The sequence below is a fragment of the Arctopsyche grandis genome, chromosome 9 (genome assembly GCF_051622035.1).
Source record: "Arctopsyche grandis isolate Sample6627 chromosome 9, ASM5162203v2, whole genome shotgun sequence".
NCBI lineage: Eukaryota > Metazoa > Arthropoda > Insecta > Trichoptera > Hydropsychidae > Arctopsyche > Arctopsyche grandis.
In genome coordinates this window covers 13,746,292-13,763,824 of record NC_135363.1, presented here as the reverse complement: position 1 = coordinate 13,763,824, position 17,533 = coordinate 13,746,292, and the positions used below count along the sequence as shown (strand labels likewise).

The following is a 17,533-nucleotide window of genomic DNA, read 5'->3' as shown; positions in this document are numbered from 1 at the left end:
CCACTAATAAATTGAAATTAAATGAAAATCATGAATTTAAATTACACCTCATATATAATTTTGAAAGAGACTTTGTATGTACATAACTATTATTGGTTCGTAGAAAAACAAATGAATATTTAAATAAATTTAAATAAAATAAAACTATTCAAATAAATTAATTAAAATGTTTACTATTAGATTGGCCATGTTTAAGCGGTTTATATTACAAATACCGAGTGAAGCCGGGTAAAAACACTAGTTATAAATGAAGTCGTTGAATTGCACGTATTTTGATGTGATTATTTTCATTACAAGGCTCATCTATATTTCATTTTTACCCTTGGTTTTTTACAAAATTGATTTGTTTGCGTATGAAATTCACACACATGAATGTACTTATATTTTATTTATACCCATTTCATTACCAATAATTCAATACATTGGGTAGTATGTCAATTTTTAGTGATTTTTTAAATTTCTTTAATTTGAAAATTGCTATTATTTTCATTACTAATAATTTTAGATGTTGGCAATAAAAGTCGATCTTACTTAAACCATTTAAGTTGGAGTCGGAGTTGAATCATAATAAAGTCGGAGTCAGTGTCGGTGAATTTTGATCCGACTCCACAGCCCTTTTAAAAAGACAGAGATAAAGACACTGCGTCTTTGGTCTGCATACATTGAATATTGGCGAGTCACTTTCGTTGCAAAAATGAGCCCTACGCATTCGTTAGTTATTCAATATTCAAATGCAGTATATTAAGTAAAAAAATAAACGTGAAATCCAACTTATCACCACGATTCCGACTGCGACTCCACAACCCTGGATTATATACAAGAGGTTGTATTGAAGTCTGCTCGTTCCGACTCGCGTGAATTTTAAAGATTTGTGAGCCGTTTGTTTGTTGACTTCTTCGAACTCGAATAGACATACATACATACTAGGGATTCCAAATATTCGTCGACTTCAACTATTCGAATATCGAATAGTAAATCAAGAGCTATTCGAATATTCGAATATATTCAAAAATTAAAAAAAAGGTATTTACCTATGTACTAATTATCAATTACATTATATTTATATATGTAATATATTAAAATTAATAAAACATAATTTTAAGAAAATTTATTAAGAAAATTAAAAAAATAAATCTAAAATACACATAAAATATGAGATAGTTCGTAAAATTCAGAAAATTGCAATTAAAAATAAATTTACAAAATACAATATGGAAAAATCTTAATTTAATTTCAGAAAATGATATTTTAGAAATAATAATGCGTTAAATGTTTCACTGTCGAGTCTATATCTATTTAAAAAAAAAAAAACAATCTGTGCGTGATAGTGACAAAGTTGATTAATTATATCTTTCCAAATTTCTTCACAACCGATGCACCATCATTGGTTGATACAATAACATCATTAATTACATCTATGTATGTATATTGAATTCAATTAATCCCACCAATCGCAATACGTGGCAATCAATCGACGAATATACTTGCACACATATGATGTTAAATACTGTGCATACATTTTTGTATACGAATATGATATAAATTTACATGTATTGTAAGATCGCGAAATATAGCTTGTTTATGAAATTAAAAAAAAACAAACATTTTTTTGCAAAATATATACACGAATAATATTCGAATAGTTGATGAAATATTCGAATAACGAATGGCTGAAAAATCAGACGAATAAAGGTCTGTTCATACCTATCCAGCACGACCCGTATCCTGCAGGTGTCATGCAAGTGCGGATAGTATTCTTTGGTACATTATATGGACGTATTCATACTCCATTCGCGCATGCGCATTTACGCATTCATGCGCGTCCATATAGAATATACCAAAGAATACTATCAGCACTTGCATGACACCTGCAGGATACGGGTCGTGCTGGATGGGTATGAACAGACCTTAATTCGAATACTCGAATTTTCAAATATTCGATTGGGATCCCTAATACATACATACATATGTACTTACTCAATATTTCATCAGTCCAAAAACAAGCCAAGCTTAATTGAATACGAAACCAATTAATATTTGTATTTATATAAATTTCTATTATTTTTACTATATCTATGTACGTAGTAACAATAGATGAAGTTTTGTGATCATGCGAAAATTCGAACTCGAGATTTTTTTTAAACAGCGAACCTGAAGCAAACGCGTACTTCGAAAGTGCAGCAGAACAATTAAAATAAAAAAACGGTTTGCTTTTAAAAATCTTCTGATATTAACGGCAACTATGTAGGTTTACACGCAAATTGTATATGTACATTGACGCAGTGATCGAGTATGTTTCGACCGAGAAGAAATACTTGAAGTAAAAAGTAAATTTGAAACAATTTTGACAGCGGGATCAATGGGAAATGACAGGTTGTAAACCAGCCTGTCCGTAGAGAAAGTGAAAAGGTTATGGGCGCATGGAGGTGTGCGCATAGAGCCGGCTTCGAGAGCTCGAGTTCAGTTGGTCTCGAGCCTTCGAGCGTAGCGGTCGTTGGTGTGGATGACGTCAGAGTGCGCACTCGCTTTTTAGTAACTTTGGACGTACACGTACGACTAACCAGCCCGAGTGGCGACTCTCAGGACATACTAGAGGTGTTCCGGAGGTGTCGAACAGGTGCATCGATACCGATTAGAATCGAAAAACACCTGTGTGCACCTGCGAAAGAACGCTCCTCTTCTACACATTCCGCGTCATGTTCTCCACGACCAGAGCGGTGGCTCTTTGGACCATGGTGGCGCTAGTTACGCTCACCACGGCCAAGAAGATGACTGTCGAGGAAAAGTTGCGTGACGATCCAGACTTGTCGCAGGTCAGTACCTTTACATACAATCAAATACATACACATTGTAATTGATGTAATTCAAACCAACCGTCAATTCGAAACAAATGAACGCCGCTCGTTCGATTGTTTTGACTTTGATTCGGTATTGGGAAAAGTGAGGAAATTCGGGCGAAAGTTCAAACGGTGACGGTTTGCGTAATTTTCGCGCACGCGCCCTTCGCAATTTTCAAGTCCCGTTCGAAATTTGTCGATGGTTGATGCGTTGATATTCGCTCATTATTATATGAATAATAATAATGATTCACATATTATTGTCGAGGTATGTACATATGTATATACTACGATGAGTAATATGGTTGATTGTAAACGTGAGAAAAACTGCGATTGATATAATATGTATGCGGTTTGCTGTCATACAACGACGATATAATGGCGCGAGTTTCTTTTTATAAGAGGAAATATGTAAATGAGAGATATGAAACTAGAGTGGAGTGAATTTGGGAGAATGAACTCCGTTTTAAAATCCGAAATGCAACTTTGCCTGAAGAAAGATATCTTCAACAAATGTGTTTTGTTAATTATGAAGTGTGGATGCGAAACTTGGGCGTTGAACGCCAGAATGTACTCGAATATGGGTTCGGTAATTATTCCGCAAACAGCGATCTCGCGCACGTCACTAAAATCTCGGATCATCTGGCACACAATAACTCCATCCAAGCGAAATATTGTACTAACGAGAACTCGAGTGCCAGATATTCCGTATTCGCGATTTTTGTGGCAACGAATGTCGTGCGTGCGATCGCAATTTGCGCAATAATCTGTTTACCCAAAAAGTATATAACGTTGTATACTCGGCATAACCAGCAGTATAGCTCGGTGGGTACGTTAATGTTAACCACCTAGAGGTTCCCGGGTTCGAGTCCTGTGTTGACCTCGATTGAAAAGAGTATATTCCGAGTATGAACAGTTGAGTAACAAAATAAAAATAATTAAAATTAAACTTAGGTAAATTTAATTTTCAGTCGAATATAAAATGGGTGACAAAAATATATACATAAATAGGTGGTCAAACTACTTCATTTAATTGATTCTTTTTTCCTACTGGGAATAAAACAAATTATGACTTGAATTTTTAAATAATTTTTCTTTTATAATTTTTTTTAAAGGTAGAACATTAATATAAATAGGATATGAACATGATGTATGGTCATATGAATATAATATTATATATCTACTAGTGTCGTACCCGATAAAAAGCATCGCATGGGTTGTCATATTAAGTTATTAAATAAAAAAAAATTAAAAGAAATGTGTCGATGTTGTGTTCGATCCGCACGCCGTCGTATTTTTTTCAAATACCTTTTAAATATATTCAATTTAATATATATATATATATATATATATATATATATATATATATATATATATATATATATATATATATATATATATATATATATATATATATATATATATATATATATATATATATATATATATATATATATATATATATATATATATATATATATATATATATATATATATATATATATATATATATATATATATATATATATATATATATATATATATATATATATATATATATATATATATATATATATATATATATATATATATATATACATATATATATATATATATATATATACATATATACATATATATATATATATATATATATATATATATACATATATATATATATATATATATATATATATATATATATATATATATATTATATATATATATATATATATATATATATATATATATATATATATATATATATATATATATATATATATATATATATATATATATATATATATATATATATATATATATATATATATATATATATATATATATATATATATATATATATATATATATATATATATATATATATATATATATATATATATATATATATATATATATATATATATATATATATATATATATATATATATATATATATATATATATATATATATATATATATATATATATATATATATATATATATATATATATATATATATATATATATATATATATATATATATATATATATATATATATATATATATATATATATATATATATATATATATATATATATATATATATATATATATATATATATATATATATATATATATATATATATATATATATATATATATATATATATATATATATATGTGTCGATGTTGTGTTCGATCCGCACGCCGTCGTATTTTTTTCAAATACCTTTTAAATATATTCAATTTAATATATATATATATATATATATATATATATATATATATATATATATATATATATATATATATATATATATATATATACATATATATATATATATATATATATATATATGATCTACATCAATACATACATACATATGTTTTATGTACAATAATGTTTCGAGTAACTGGAGGCTTCACCATGAATGTTTGAAAATTTGAAATGGTCGAATGCAAATGCGAAATGGTCGAATGCAAATGCATCAATTCAATACGTCTGCGACAATGGATTCGGTTTATAATAATCGTGTGTAATGCAAATTTTGCAACTGCAATTTATTGCAATTGACCGCACTTGTCATTTAGCGGTGTGCCAATTGCTATTCAGATCACGAGTATTGAATTTCAAAATACTCGTGAGATTATCATAAATTTAAAATAAAAAAAAAAATTATTATGAATCATCTTTGATGCAAACTTCGGTGTGCTCAGTTGTCAAGTTGAACTCGGGTGTTTGGTAACAACGATTACATATGTACATACATAATTTTAAGTTGGAGTTGCCAATTATTGGAATCTTCAAAGTTAAAAGTTTGATAAGAAAATTTACATTTACGACTTTACGAGTGTCTATCATCGGTGGATAAGAAAGGGTATTTAACAATGGTTAATTATGCAACATGCGGGTGACTGTACCGCATACACCAGTCATTGTCCAGTAATTGAATAATGGGTCACTTAGAGATGGTCCCTCAGCATGAATGAAGCTATTATCTTCCTTTTGTAACATCCTAATAACTCGACGAAATCATTCTTTGTCTTTATAAACACTTCTTTGTAACTTTCAGCTCAAACTTGAACTCAAAGTCTAACTCACAATTAACTTTCACGTAAAATCAAATATGTATAAAATTCTAACTGTATTATTTCTTTATATTCCTTACGGGCGAGATATAATCAAATACTTACTAAAGGCGCATGTTTTAAACACAATCAATATTTTTATTTTAACGCCAGAGACCGTTTTCCAAGATTTTAGCGCTAGAAGCTATTTTTCAATTTTTTATTCCACTGCAGAATCGGTAAATCGTAATTTTAACCAAAATGAATGTTTAATAATAGGACTTGGAAGATATAATGAAGAAATTCGAAGATTTGGTATCATTATCACATTTGGTGTGCTGACGTACAGTTGGTATCGAAAATTTGGAAGGATTAAGTTCCCGCTCAAGCGAGCGGGATTCAAAAATTGTCTATAGACTCATTAGAGTGTTCCCCCCCACGGAAATCTTTAGTAAAAGGCGAAAGATTTATTCGTATTGAATGGAAACCAGAGTAATTTAGGTGGTGTGTTCATATCTTTATATACAGAATCTTTATGCCAGGCGTTAGATAGTTTATAGGCAACTAGCGACATCTATCTAAAGGAAACTTACTATTTTTTCAGATAATGTAATCTGTATTCACGAAAATGGAATTTTTGCCAGGGACCGGAACCGAGCCGAAAACCGGAACAACCGTTATTTTTGCCGGAACGAAAACCGAAACCGAACCGATATTTTTTTCGGTTCGGTAAAATTAAAATATATACTTTGGGAATGATAGAATTAATGGACAAACATATAGGAATGTATATTAAAAATATGTTTTTGAAATTTTTAGAAAAATATAACATATATTCTGCAGTTCACCTGGTATAGACGGTGTGGGTGGGTGTATTTATGTACATTAACCCTTTGACTGCTACAACGACGATAAATCGTTGTTTTGAAATCGGCGAAGATTGCTACGACGATCGTTGTTTTCGTCATTAATTGTCGTATTTCAATACTTTCTTTGAGCCACCAGCGCATCAGTGGCACGAAACATTTTTTTTGTATACGTATTTATATTTATTTTACAATCAAGCTTTATAAACTTTATCAATTTTTTAAATAAAAGCTCTTCAATTTCGGGTTCATCATCAAAGTAAATTTCGGGTTCGTTGTCAATGTCATATAAGGAGTTATTACTTGGGAATTGATTATTGTCGATAAATTCATTTTCAGAATCAGTAGAGCTGCTGATTGGTCGAGTTCCTCGGCGAGGAGCTATTATTTCGCTTTCATCACTTTCACTGTCCGATATCATTTTGCAGAGTTAAAATAAATGGCAAAAAACAATAGAAATCCGCTTTCAATTATATAGGTCACGAGACGTCACGAATTCATGCAATCAATCGAATGCAACTGAAATGCATACAAAATGTTTATGATACATGTTGAAAAAATATTTGATTATTAGAAACTTCACATCCTTGTGTGTCTCGCTCACACGTACACAATTAAAACCAAGAAAGAAAGAGAGAAAGACCGCTACCTGTTTCGAATATATCGCATTTTGTTAGGATACATCGATGTCTAAAAATAGATTATTGAAAAAAATAAAGCGTCGGAAAATAATCGTCAAAACTTATTTAGTGTATATATGTATGTAGGTATCTCTTTCGCACGCACGCATGTAAAAGCAAGACAGAAAGAGAGAGCACGAGTCCATAACTGCTTCTAAAAATGTATATAAAGTATTATAAAAATTACAAGCGTTCGGCGAAGTAAGTATGTAAAAAAAAATATTATATTTAATTTTTTTCAAAATAATTACAAATGTTAGCATTTTTCGCTTGGACATTGAAAAACCTCGTAGCAGCCAAAGGGTTAAGAAGAGAACCGTAAACCGAAAACCGGGACTGAACCGAAATATTTTTTTTTATCGAACCTGAACGAAAAAAATAACGGTTCCGGTTCCTGATTTTTGCCTTCTCATTTTAAAGAATTAGGTTTTTCTTTACGCTTTTTAAATGTTATTTAAATTCCACCTTATTTTACATATTTTACAACTGAAAGTCGCACTTTTTTCCGTTTTTATGTACCGCCTCGCCAAGGTCGTAGCCAGGGGGGTTACGGGGGTGCCAGCGCCAAGGTCGTAGCCAGGGGGGTTACGGGGGTGCCAGACCCCCCAAATTATATAATATTGAATAATAAATATTGAGAAAAAAATATGAATTCAAATTTACAAATTTTTATTTTAATCCAACGCTTCGGATGAAATCTTTGTCAATAAATTGACACTTAAAAAAATATGAAAACGTCAACTTGTTTTTAATCATTTACAATATGATTCATAAAATTTTTGTATAAAACTGTAATAAAACGCCGGAGCAGTAAATTTTTTTCGAAAAAATAGTATGATTAATTAATTTGGTCCTAAAAAGTCATAAAAATAAGGGAAAGTCGCTTATTTTAGTCAACACGACATTCTAGTCGTATGAATTTACTAGTTAAATATTTATGGCGCCCCCTTGAGCCGGCCCTGCATATTATATATTGTACTTATGTATGCAGATATTTCAATTCCTTTTCAAAACCACCCGTGGAAATATTACAACTGGATTTTTCATAGGAAAAAATCTTAATAATATATGTACATACTTATGTACATATGACTATTATGTGAGGCAGTTTTACCCAAATTTTCCTATCGTTAGGTTTAAGAAGAAGTCTCATTAATTTTTCCAGTAGTTGCTAAACAAAGTTGATACATTTTCAAAGTAAATTAAATATGTATGACGCGTATCAAGCATATATGTACAGCGTGGCGTATGCGTCACGCAGTTAACGCAAGTATGCAACATTCCCTTTATACACACCTTATACATGTTTGCTCTCACCTGACAGTGAATATGTATTTTTAATAATCTAGTTTCATCCTCGCACAGCACCAGTTACATACGTAACATTTACTGGTATTGATTATTATTACGTAATTCTTGCGGAACTGTACCCGTCCGTGACCCTCTCTTCAACAACGTCTTGTGCAAGGTTGCAAAATCAGTATACATATGTACATACATATGTACATTCATATATACATATATGTACATATGTGTATATTTTCTTGTTTTACTTTGAAAGTCGGGAAAAGCGAGCTTTGCTCGGTAAAGAAGTGATGATAGAGAGGTTGATTTTTACTAATCTCTTTTACGTTTCACTTACGATTACAATTCAGGAAATAGTTTGCCTCTTATCCGATCGTTTTCATAATTTGCCATATTGCTCATCATGGTCTTAACAAGACTGTTGTGCTAATGTGGGCGTGGATTTTTATCTTGCATTCTACCTGCATATAGCAATAATTGCGTGTGTGCGAGCAGAATGCAATACTGTGATATTGAAATTTCGGTAAACGGACAATTTCGCACCCGACGAAAATTGTGAATTCGATATATCTGGCAGTCGAATTCTCGCTAGCGTAGGGTGAACATATTTCCCAGGACTCAAAAAAGGGACGCTCCGCAAAAAAATTGTACAATTATAATAAAAATTATATAATAAAAAAAATGTGTTGCATGTTCAGAATTTTTTTTTTTTACCTTAAAAAGGCATTAATATTGTCAAGGAATTATGTATATATTTTTTCAGAATGTACAATTCTTGTGTACAAGAAAAATACAAACAATACAAAAATATTTAATATAATATTTGATTTTCATAGGCCACAGGCTTATTTTTTTTCTGAAACCTAAAATTAACAAATAAAATAACTACTCCCAAAAAGATATTCTTGGTTTCTTTTAATTGCAAAATTATGTGCAACTGAAAATTATAATTTCTTTAATTTCTATTGTTAAGTTGATATGCAATTTTTAGCACAACGTACATTTTTTAAATGAAGAAATTAAAACAAGATAAAAAATTAAATAAAATATAATATTGTAAATATTTCACAATAATTATGATAAAATAATAGTAAGCACAAAGTGATTTTTTTTCATAAACATGCAAAATCAATCATGTAATAACATTTTAAATGTTACTTTAAAATGAATGTATTGCATTTAAATATATATTCACATAATAATATTTGTTTTTGGGAAACAAATTGATTTGTAAAAACGAGGACAAAACGGGACAAATCGAACAATTTTACGAAACGTGACGGGACGGTAAAAAACCGAATGCACTTGAAAAACGGCGTGTTTGCATGGGTTTTTAGAAGTGATTTAACTCCTTAAATGAGTTTATTATTATATATACCTATTTCGTTCTGATTTTTGAGTCAGAATTAAGAGGGTTGGATCCCAGCGCCTTGTCCATACAAACGTATTAGACTTCTACCTTCCTCAATTATGGCACTAGAGAAATTATTTTTTTAATATGCTTTGGATATCCACCATAGACATGGTTCTATTTATTTTTTTGATTAATTGTTTTTTGATTAATTTGATTTTTTGAATAATAAAAAAAAATAAAAAAATAGAACAATGCCTATGGTGGATATAAATATCATTACTAAAAAATAATTTCTCTAGTGCCATAATTTAGGAAGGGAGAAGTATAATACGATTGTATGGACAAGGCGCTGGTGACCAGCCCTCTTATGGGCTGTGAAAAGATATACAAATTATGTAGTTCATTTCTATATACATATGTACATATGGATGTATGTATGTATCCCGAAATTTTTGAATGATTCCATGGAAATATAAAAATCTTTATAAAATTGTTTTCCGTTCTAAAAACAAACACTAAATTTTGATTTGCGTGCAATTTCGAATACCTACATACATATGTATTCGAATGTGCTGGTTAGCCCGTGAAGTGCGGCCGCGCATTATATACTCCACTCGCCCCCTCCCCCGCGAGTTACATAATTTTCCACAGCCGAAACGTATTCATAAATCATGCGGAAATTATGCGTAAACGGGCCAACCCTTTCCGAGAATATCCTGAACTGGCTGGGCGGGCGGATGTATTTAAAACTTGAGAAATAGTCGGGATTTTCGCACGATCCATTGTTCTGGAACGCTCTCGCAACGGACGAGGTCACCGATGACCTTGCTCAAGTGTGTCGACGGTGCGGTGCGCTCGGTTCCAAATCGCGCTAATTGCATTAATGATTTCAATTGAACGGTGTGTACGACGACTCATCGAAGGAGTGCATTCAACTTGCAGCTGCGGGACGCGACTAGTTTTGATTGGCTAATTGGATGCGGTCTTTGCGAGGAAGTGCGCGAATTGATTTAATTTGATGTCAAGTTCGTCATGGGCCAATGTCATCGTTTGCAAATGAATCATCCGATTGGGAAGCGATATATACAATGTATGTATATATGGATCGGTTGAAAGGTGTGGGCGATGATAGTGCAGTGTCAGTTTTAGAAGGTTGACGGAACGAATGGGATTGGTCACACGTCCAGACGCAGTTTTTCCATAGGGAATGCAGTACATACTGCAGCGTCACTACTAAACTTACTGTCCACATATTAAATTTTGTTCCCAAAACTTTTAAAGTGTCGTTTTGTTTACTTTATTTTTATCCTTGCAGTCCTCTAGAGCAGTGGAAAATTTCGACAATCTTCTATAAAATTTACTGTTTTCTCCGATTTGAGTGTGTGACGTGATTATGGTTTCTGATTTGCCTGATTTTTTCAGTTCCCGGGACACGGGACCGAAGTCTGGGTTGGTTCCTGGAATTCCCGGGAATCCGGGACATATGATGGAATTTATTTTTTTGAATTTAATTTATTAAAAAAAAAATTATCTATTATTATTTAAATATAACTGGAAAAAATATAATGATAAAAATAAATTTATTTGAATTAGTTTCTTAATTCTAAAATATTTAAATGAAAATCCGAATATTTCAATATGGAAAAAGCTCTTTCAGTTTCGGTCCAATTAGGTTTTATAGTTTATAGGGACGAAAACATTTTTTTTAAATATTTGTTTTTTCTTCTGCCAGCATGAATATTTTCTTTTATTTTTCGATTATTTATTTTTAAAAGTCAATTTCGTTTATTTTTGAAAGGCGAGGCTATTTTTATTTAAGTTATTTTGTAGGTTTGTTTTGATAGCTCCTTATTTCATTCTTCATTCATCGTCAAACACACAATTGTCTCATCTTCATGGGAATCTAAAAGAGTTTTATCCATTGTGGAATCGGCAATACAAGAAGGATACATACGTTTCATAAAACTTTTATCGTAAAACACATGAATTCGACTTTATTATACTATTTAAAGAATGTTTTATAGAAATATTTTCCCGGGATTCGAGATAAAAATTCCCAGGATCGATTCCCACTAGTTGCTGCTGGCCAGACCTTAGTGTGTGACTCCAGGTCGATCTTTTCCTATCAGAGTTTGCCAATTTATCTGATTTTCATTGAAACGGTTCCAACAAATTGACAACATTTACCAATTTCTCGCGATTTTCGAGTTTTCAGCATCTCAAATTACGCTGATTCGTATAACAATGCTGCAAATTTGTCCATAAAATTTCGAGTTTCTAAGCATCTCGAAATTTGACGATTTATATAAAAAAAATGCCCCAAAATTGTAAGTTATCCATAAAAATTTATCCATAAATGTCTCTATGATGCTTTGTTAAAAATTATTCTAAAAAATGTATATCGATGTTTGAAATTGGCCAGCAATGCACATCGGAATTCACCTTTTATGTCTTCCTGGTGTATAAATGTATGTAAAAATAAAATACTATGTACCTATGTATAGTACTCTAACTTAGACTTTAGAAACGTTTGAAACTAGGGATTTATGGTTAGTTGTCACTTATTTATATGTAAACCAGATTTTTTTTATGATATGAGTAATTATGTACTATGAATAATAAGTAAGTTAGCTATGTTATCTAACCGGGTCAATATGTTACAGATCTAATTATTTGGAACTAATTTATTGCTAGTGACGTCCACGTTCATCTGAAGCGTCATATTGAATGAACTATTGCTATTGACGAATGAATGTTGTCGGTTCTTCCAGATGTTTCTTCAAAACTGATCCAGTTCTTCGATAAGTCTCCCTCATTCGTACGGTTAACCTGCGGGGTGCTGTTTACGCCACTGAGTAGTTAACAATATAAATCATTGTTCGTTTTAAATTCTAGTTATTTTACGTATGATTGACGTTAACTACAATCAGTGCGTAGCCCTATGAATTATTGAACAACCCCTCAGCGGCAATTCTATTTTTTCTATTTTATATATTTTTAATATGATTCATAGTCGTTATCGTAAATTTGTATCAGCGAGCGGTCCGTAACGACGAGGGGTGTAAAATGCATTTCAAAGTACATTTACCGGTAAACGCGCATCACCCCGTTGCATTGTGGCATATGTCGACTTTCGTAATAACTATTATGTACGCAATGAAATGGGGCTTCGAGGGAGATTTTTTTATGCAAGTCCGTTCATACGGTCGTATAAATTGTGTAATTTTTTTGCCGTTAAAACTTCATACAATGTACTTTTGAATTATTTTTATAAAATATATACATACATAGAAGTATGTACATATGTATGTATGTAATATATGAAAAAGTTGAATAGATTGAAATGCGTTGTAGAAATTATTGTAAGGCATCGTTACCTTTTTTTTTGACGGTGAATTATTTTTAATTTTTTTTTAATAGATTTGCAATTATGTTGAGGCTTATAATACAGGTATTGCTTGACTTACGACGGAGATACGTTCTTTCACCTAGGTCGTAAGTCGTATTTCATATAAAACTTCAAAATATTAAGAAACTTTATCAATTTTATTCATTTCAACATGTGCATATTTACTAATTTCTCGAATGTATTCGCCATTAAATTTCAAATTTCAGTGGCTCTAATTAACGGCAGCCCATAATTTAATACTAATTTTCTGAAAATTGTTGATTTTTTTTCGAGTCGAGGACTACCCGTACATATATGTACATACATACATATGTAAAAACCAAAGGTGTGTGGTGAATGCATCGACAGGTTAATCAAGATTATACATACGATTATATATGTAGGTGTACGAATTTGATTTCGACTATGGTCCCGACTTCGGTTCCAATTACGATTATGACAACAATTGTTGTTTTTTTATTATTATTATCCATATAACTTTATTTTAAATTATTTTTCAAAATCACCCGTTTAACAACACTATAGCCGAACCTAAAAAATAATAATAAGTTTATTAAAAATTATAAGTGTCTTTAGGTATGCAATTATCAATGCAATAACGCGCTTGGATCGGTTCAGCAAAAACACTAAGAAAAGTAAGAAAGCTCTGTATGTCTATGTCCTGTATTTTTTTCTTACAATTACATTATTTTTCATTCTTCTTCTTACTTTTTCCGTTTTCTCGTGGAAAAAGGTTATCTATCTGGTTAAAAGAGGATTGACTATATAATCTTATATAAGTATAGTGACCAGAGAAATACTTAAACACATAACTAGAGAACGTACGACAACTGAACACACGACTGTCGAACGCAGCGACATGGGAACATAGTGAATTTATAGAATAATATTACATATGAATGTAGTAGGTACATTTCTATTATAAGTGCCATGACGGGAATTACCCCAAGGTCATTCCCGACATCTATGGTTAGATTATTTGTACATAAGTACCTACTAACAATTTCAAACATTATAGTAAAATTACATATGTACATACATATGTATATGGGATGCAATAGAGACTTTAATGTACAAACTAGTTCAATCGACAAATCTGACAGTGAATTTGCGATAAATAAATACATTTTTACAGAGTATGTAGGTAGCATATTTGGAAAAGAATCAATAAATTCGAAATGCTAGAGACTCGAATTTGCGAGAAAGTGGGGGGGGGGGGGGGGGAAGGATGCCGATTTATTGGATTCGTCATAATAATTAAGCTAGATAAATAGGCAAATCCTAGCAGGATATGGTCGATCTGTTATAAAAACCAGCAAGATCTCGCCAGCTGCGTATTCGAATCAAATAATAATGTATGTATGTAATTACTCGATTCCGACCGGGACTTGAACCCACAAATAAAACATACATGTTCTTTTGCCATTGATGCGGTGATATATAATACATATGTATGTATGTACATATGTACATACATACATAGGATTGTAAAATATTATTTTTGAAAGTCGCTTTCATTAATTAATATACATATATGTATATGAATTAAATTTATGTATATTAAATGCAAACAGCATTATTATTGAAATCTATACAAACTCACAAGTCTCAGTATTTTGATTTTGTTGAGAAACGTACCCTAATGTCGGGGTAACAACTTATTTGATACATTGAAATCGTTGGTATTTTATGACGGTGGTAGACAATTTAATTATAAATATATTTTATTTTGTATGTATTTTATTTTGTATGTATTTTATTTTGTATGTATTTTATTTTGTATGTATTTTATTTTGTATGTATGTTATTTTTGGCATTAGCAAATGCCAAAAAAAATAAATTATCCTCCACAAATGAAGAAATCTTTAATTTTTTGGTAGTTTTTCTCATTTAAAAACATTATTCCGGCACTTGTTAATGATTAATTTTAATTTACATAATATTGTTTCGGCAACATGTTCAGGAAACTACATACATACATGTGTACATATAATACATACATATATTAAACATAAGATATTACAAACTCGTGTGATTTCTCATAACAAGTCAAAGGTACCATAGTTATTAATTGCGTCCATTTTCATCACAGACTAGCCACTTTGCATTATTGTCGAAATAACTTTTAGTATATATGTACATATATCTACATGTATTATACATATGTACATACATGTGTATATGTATGTATGTAGGCACTTTAAGTGACACGGATACGCGTTGACATTGAACCGTCGGTTTATCTTCACCTTAAGTATGTATGTACAATATACATATATGTATGTACATGCGATATATACCAGTAACCTCATCGGCCCGTTTTTGATAATATCGTTCAAGACGAGCTGAATGGAGCCTTCATTTTTGCGGCTACCAGCTGGTGACGAGGGTTACCTGGTGGTGTGGTGTGGTCTTTATTGTGTCGGCTTCCGTCTTGAAGGCTGCCCCTCCCTTGGCCACGGACTTATTCCCTCCGATATAGAAAATTTAATTTTCCGTGAAAATCCAACCCCTCCCACCGCTTTCCCTCCGTTTCTGATCCCGTTGGAGGCTTGCCGCTTCATCTTGTTCACTCCGCAAAAAATCTTCACCGAAGCTTATTACGTTGTACTATATTGGTAATATCCCGTCAATTTCAATCGGGCGTAAAATTAAATTTTGAATTAAGTGCAGAAGTTTTCCGGTGAAATGATCGTTCGATTTGAATGAAATATTTTATGTGGAAATGTTGAAATATGAATTCGTTCTGTACGCTTTGGCGAAGTATAGTTAGTTTGTGCATATACATTGTAGGTAGATTTTGACGTCTTTCAGAATGGAATTTCATAACAATTTTTTTAGTACAACTAAACAATGATTGTTTGCATGTTTAAATAAATTTTCCAACTGTGTTTCTGCTTTGTCATTACTAGACGTATCTCTGAGTTCTAACGAAGGTGAAGAGACTTAAAGGAAGAGATTGATGTTTTCGTTTTCTGAAATATGATACACATTAACATTTATACTTTATCATATATAGTATTTTGGGTAACGTATGTACTTCTCCAACGAGTGTTCTACAACAATTTATTTTATTTATTGCTATTTTTACCATGATGTCATTACGGAAATTCCCCAAGGCGACATATATGTATAACTATATATATATATTTATAATAATGTAGCGTAGATATTAAGTGATTGGTGCTCGTCGACCACTGGTTTATTAGGGCTGATATTGCGATCGCGCCAAAAAGGCCTCGAGCCGTATACAACAGCCAATAAGTTCTCGCGACTCATCGACCAATGATTTCTCTGTGCGGAGAGTACCTGATGGGTATCTATCTACGTGACTACATTCATATATTAGGCGGTTTTAGTACGTGCTTCATTCGGAGCTGGATCATCGACGGAACAGCAATAAACTAACTACCATTAGTGGCTACATTTTTCATTCCAACCTCGAAAACACCTCTTACACGCTAACGCTACTATATTATTAAAATTAAATTCAAATAATGGTGAAAAATGATGGTAGGTGGTCAAGTTTTGGGTAGAAACCGACTTTTGGAAACGATCACTCTGCAGTCATATAAAATATTTCCATGGTCTGGTCAGCAACACTGTATCAAGGATTGAACCCGTGAACACTCAGTTGTTAGCATTATACGCTAATCGCTGAGTTATGTTGGTTAATGAAGGGGATAGCGTTTGAACAAATGAGGAACTAAATATAAAAAAATGATTTTAATCGTGAACAATTTTTGAAATAAATATAAAAATAATCATATATAAAATCTTTCAATACATATTATATTTTTATTTTAAAAAAATATTTTCATCACCCAAAATACTCTTTTTGTTTGAATGTTTCTATGCAATTATAAAACGCTGTACGTCTTCTTAAGTCGTCTTACTAATAACTCAGTTTCAATACTTACATCCCAATTAAGTCAAAATTAATCTCCGTTACTTAGGTATCTCATTTTCCTTGTAATCTACGGGAATTTTATTTTTTCTGAAAAAATT

General features: G+C 31.2%; 1 protein-coding gene and 1 non-coding gene across 4 annotated transcripts in view; one reads left to right on the top strand and one right to left on the bottom strand.

The window, feature by feature from the left end:
- The first annotated feature begins 2,462 nt into the window (after nucleotides 1–2,462).
- The window catches only part of Fas1 (fasciclin 1 Fas1 domain-containing), a 168,290-nt gene continuing 153,219 nt past the window's right edge, over nucleotides 2,463–17,533 (top strand). The window contains exon 1 of one of the 3 annotated variants that reach the window (XM_077438690.1): nucleotides 2,463–2,813. In XM_077438690.1, the coding sequence (XP_077294816.1) occupies nucleotides 2,697–2,813 (117 nt within the window). In that variant the 5' untranslated portion in view covers nucleotides 2,463–2,696. The remainder of the gene's footprint in view (nucleotides 2,814–17,533) is intronic. The other 2 variants (XM_077438692.1, XM_077438691.1) reach the window with 2 other exon arrangements.
- Nucleotides 6,290–6,407, bottom strand: LOC143917511 (U5 spliceosomal RNA). Its single transcript, XR_013261073.1, has one exon. It is a non-coding gene; the product is annotated as a U5 spliceosomal RNA (small nuclear RNA).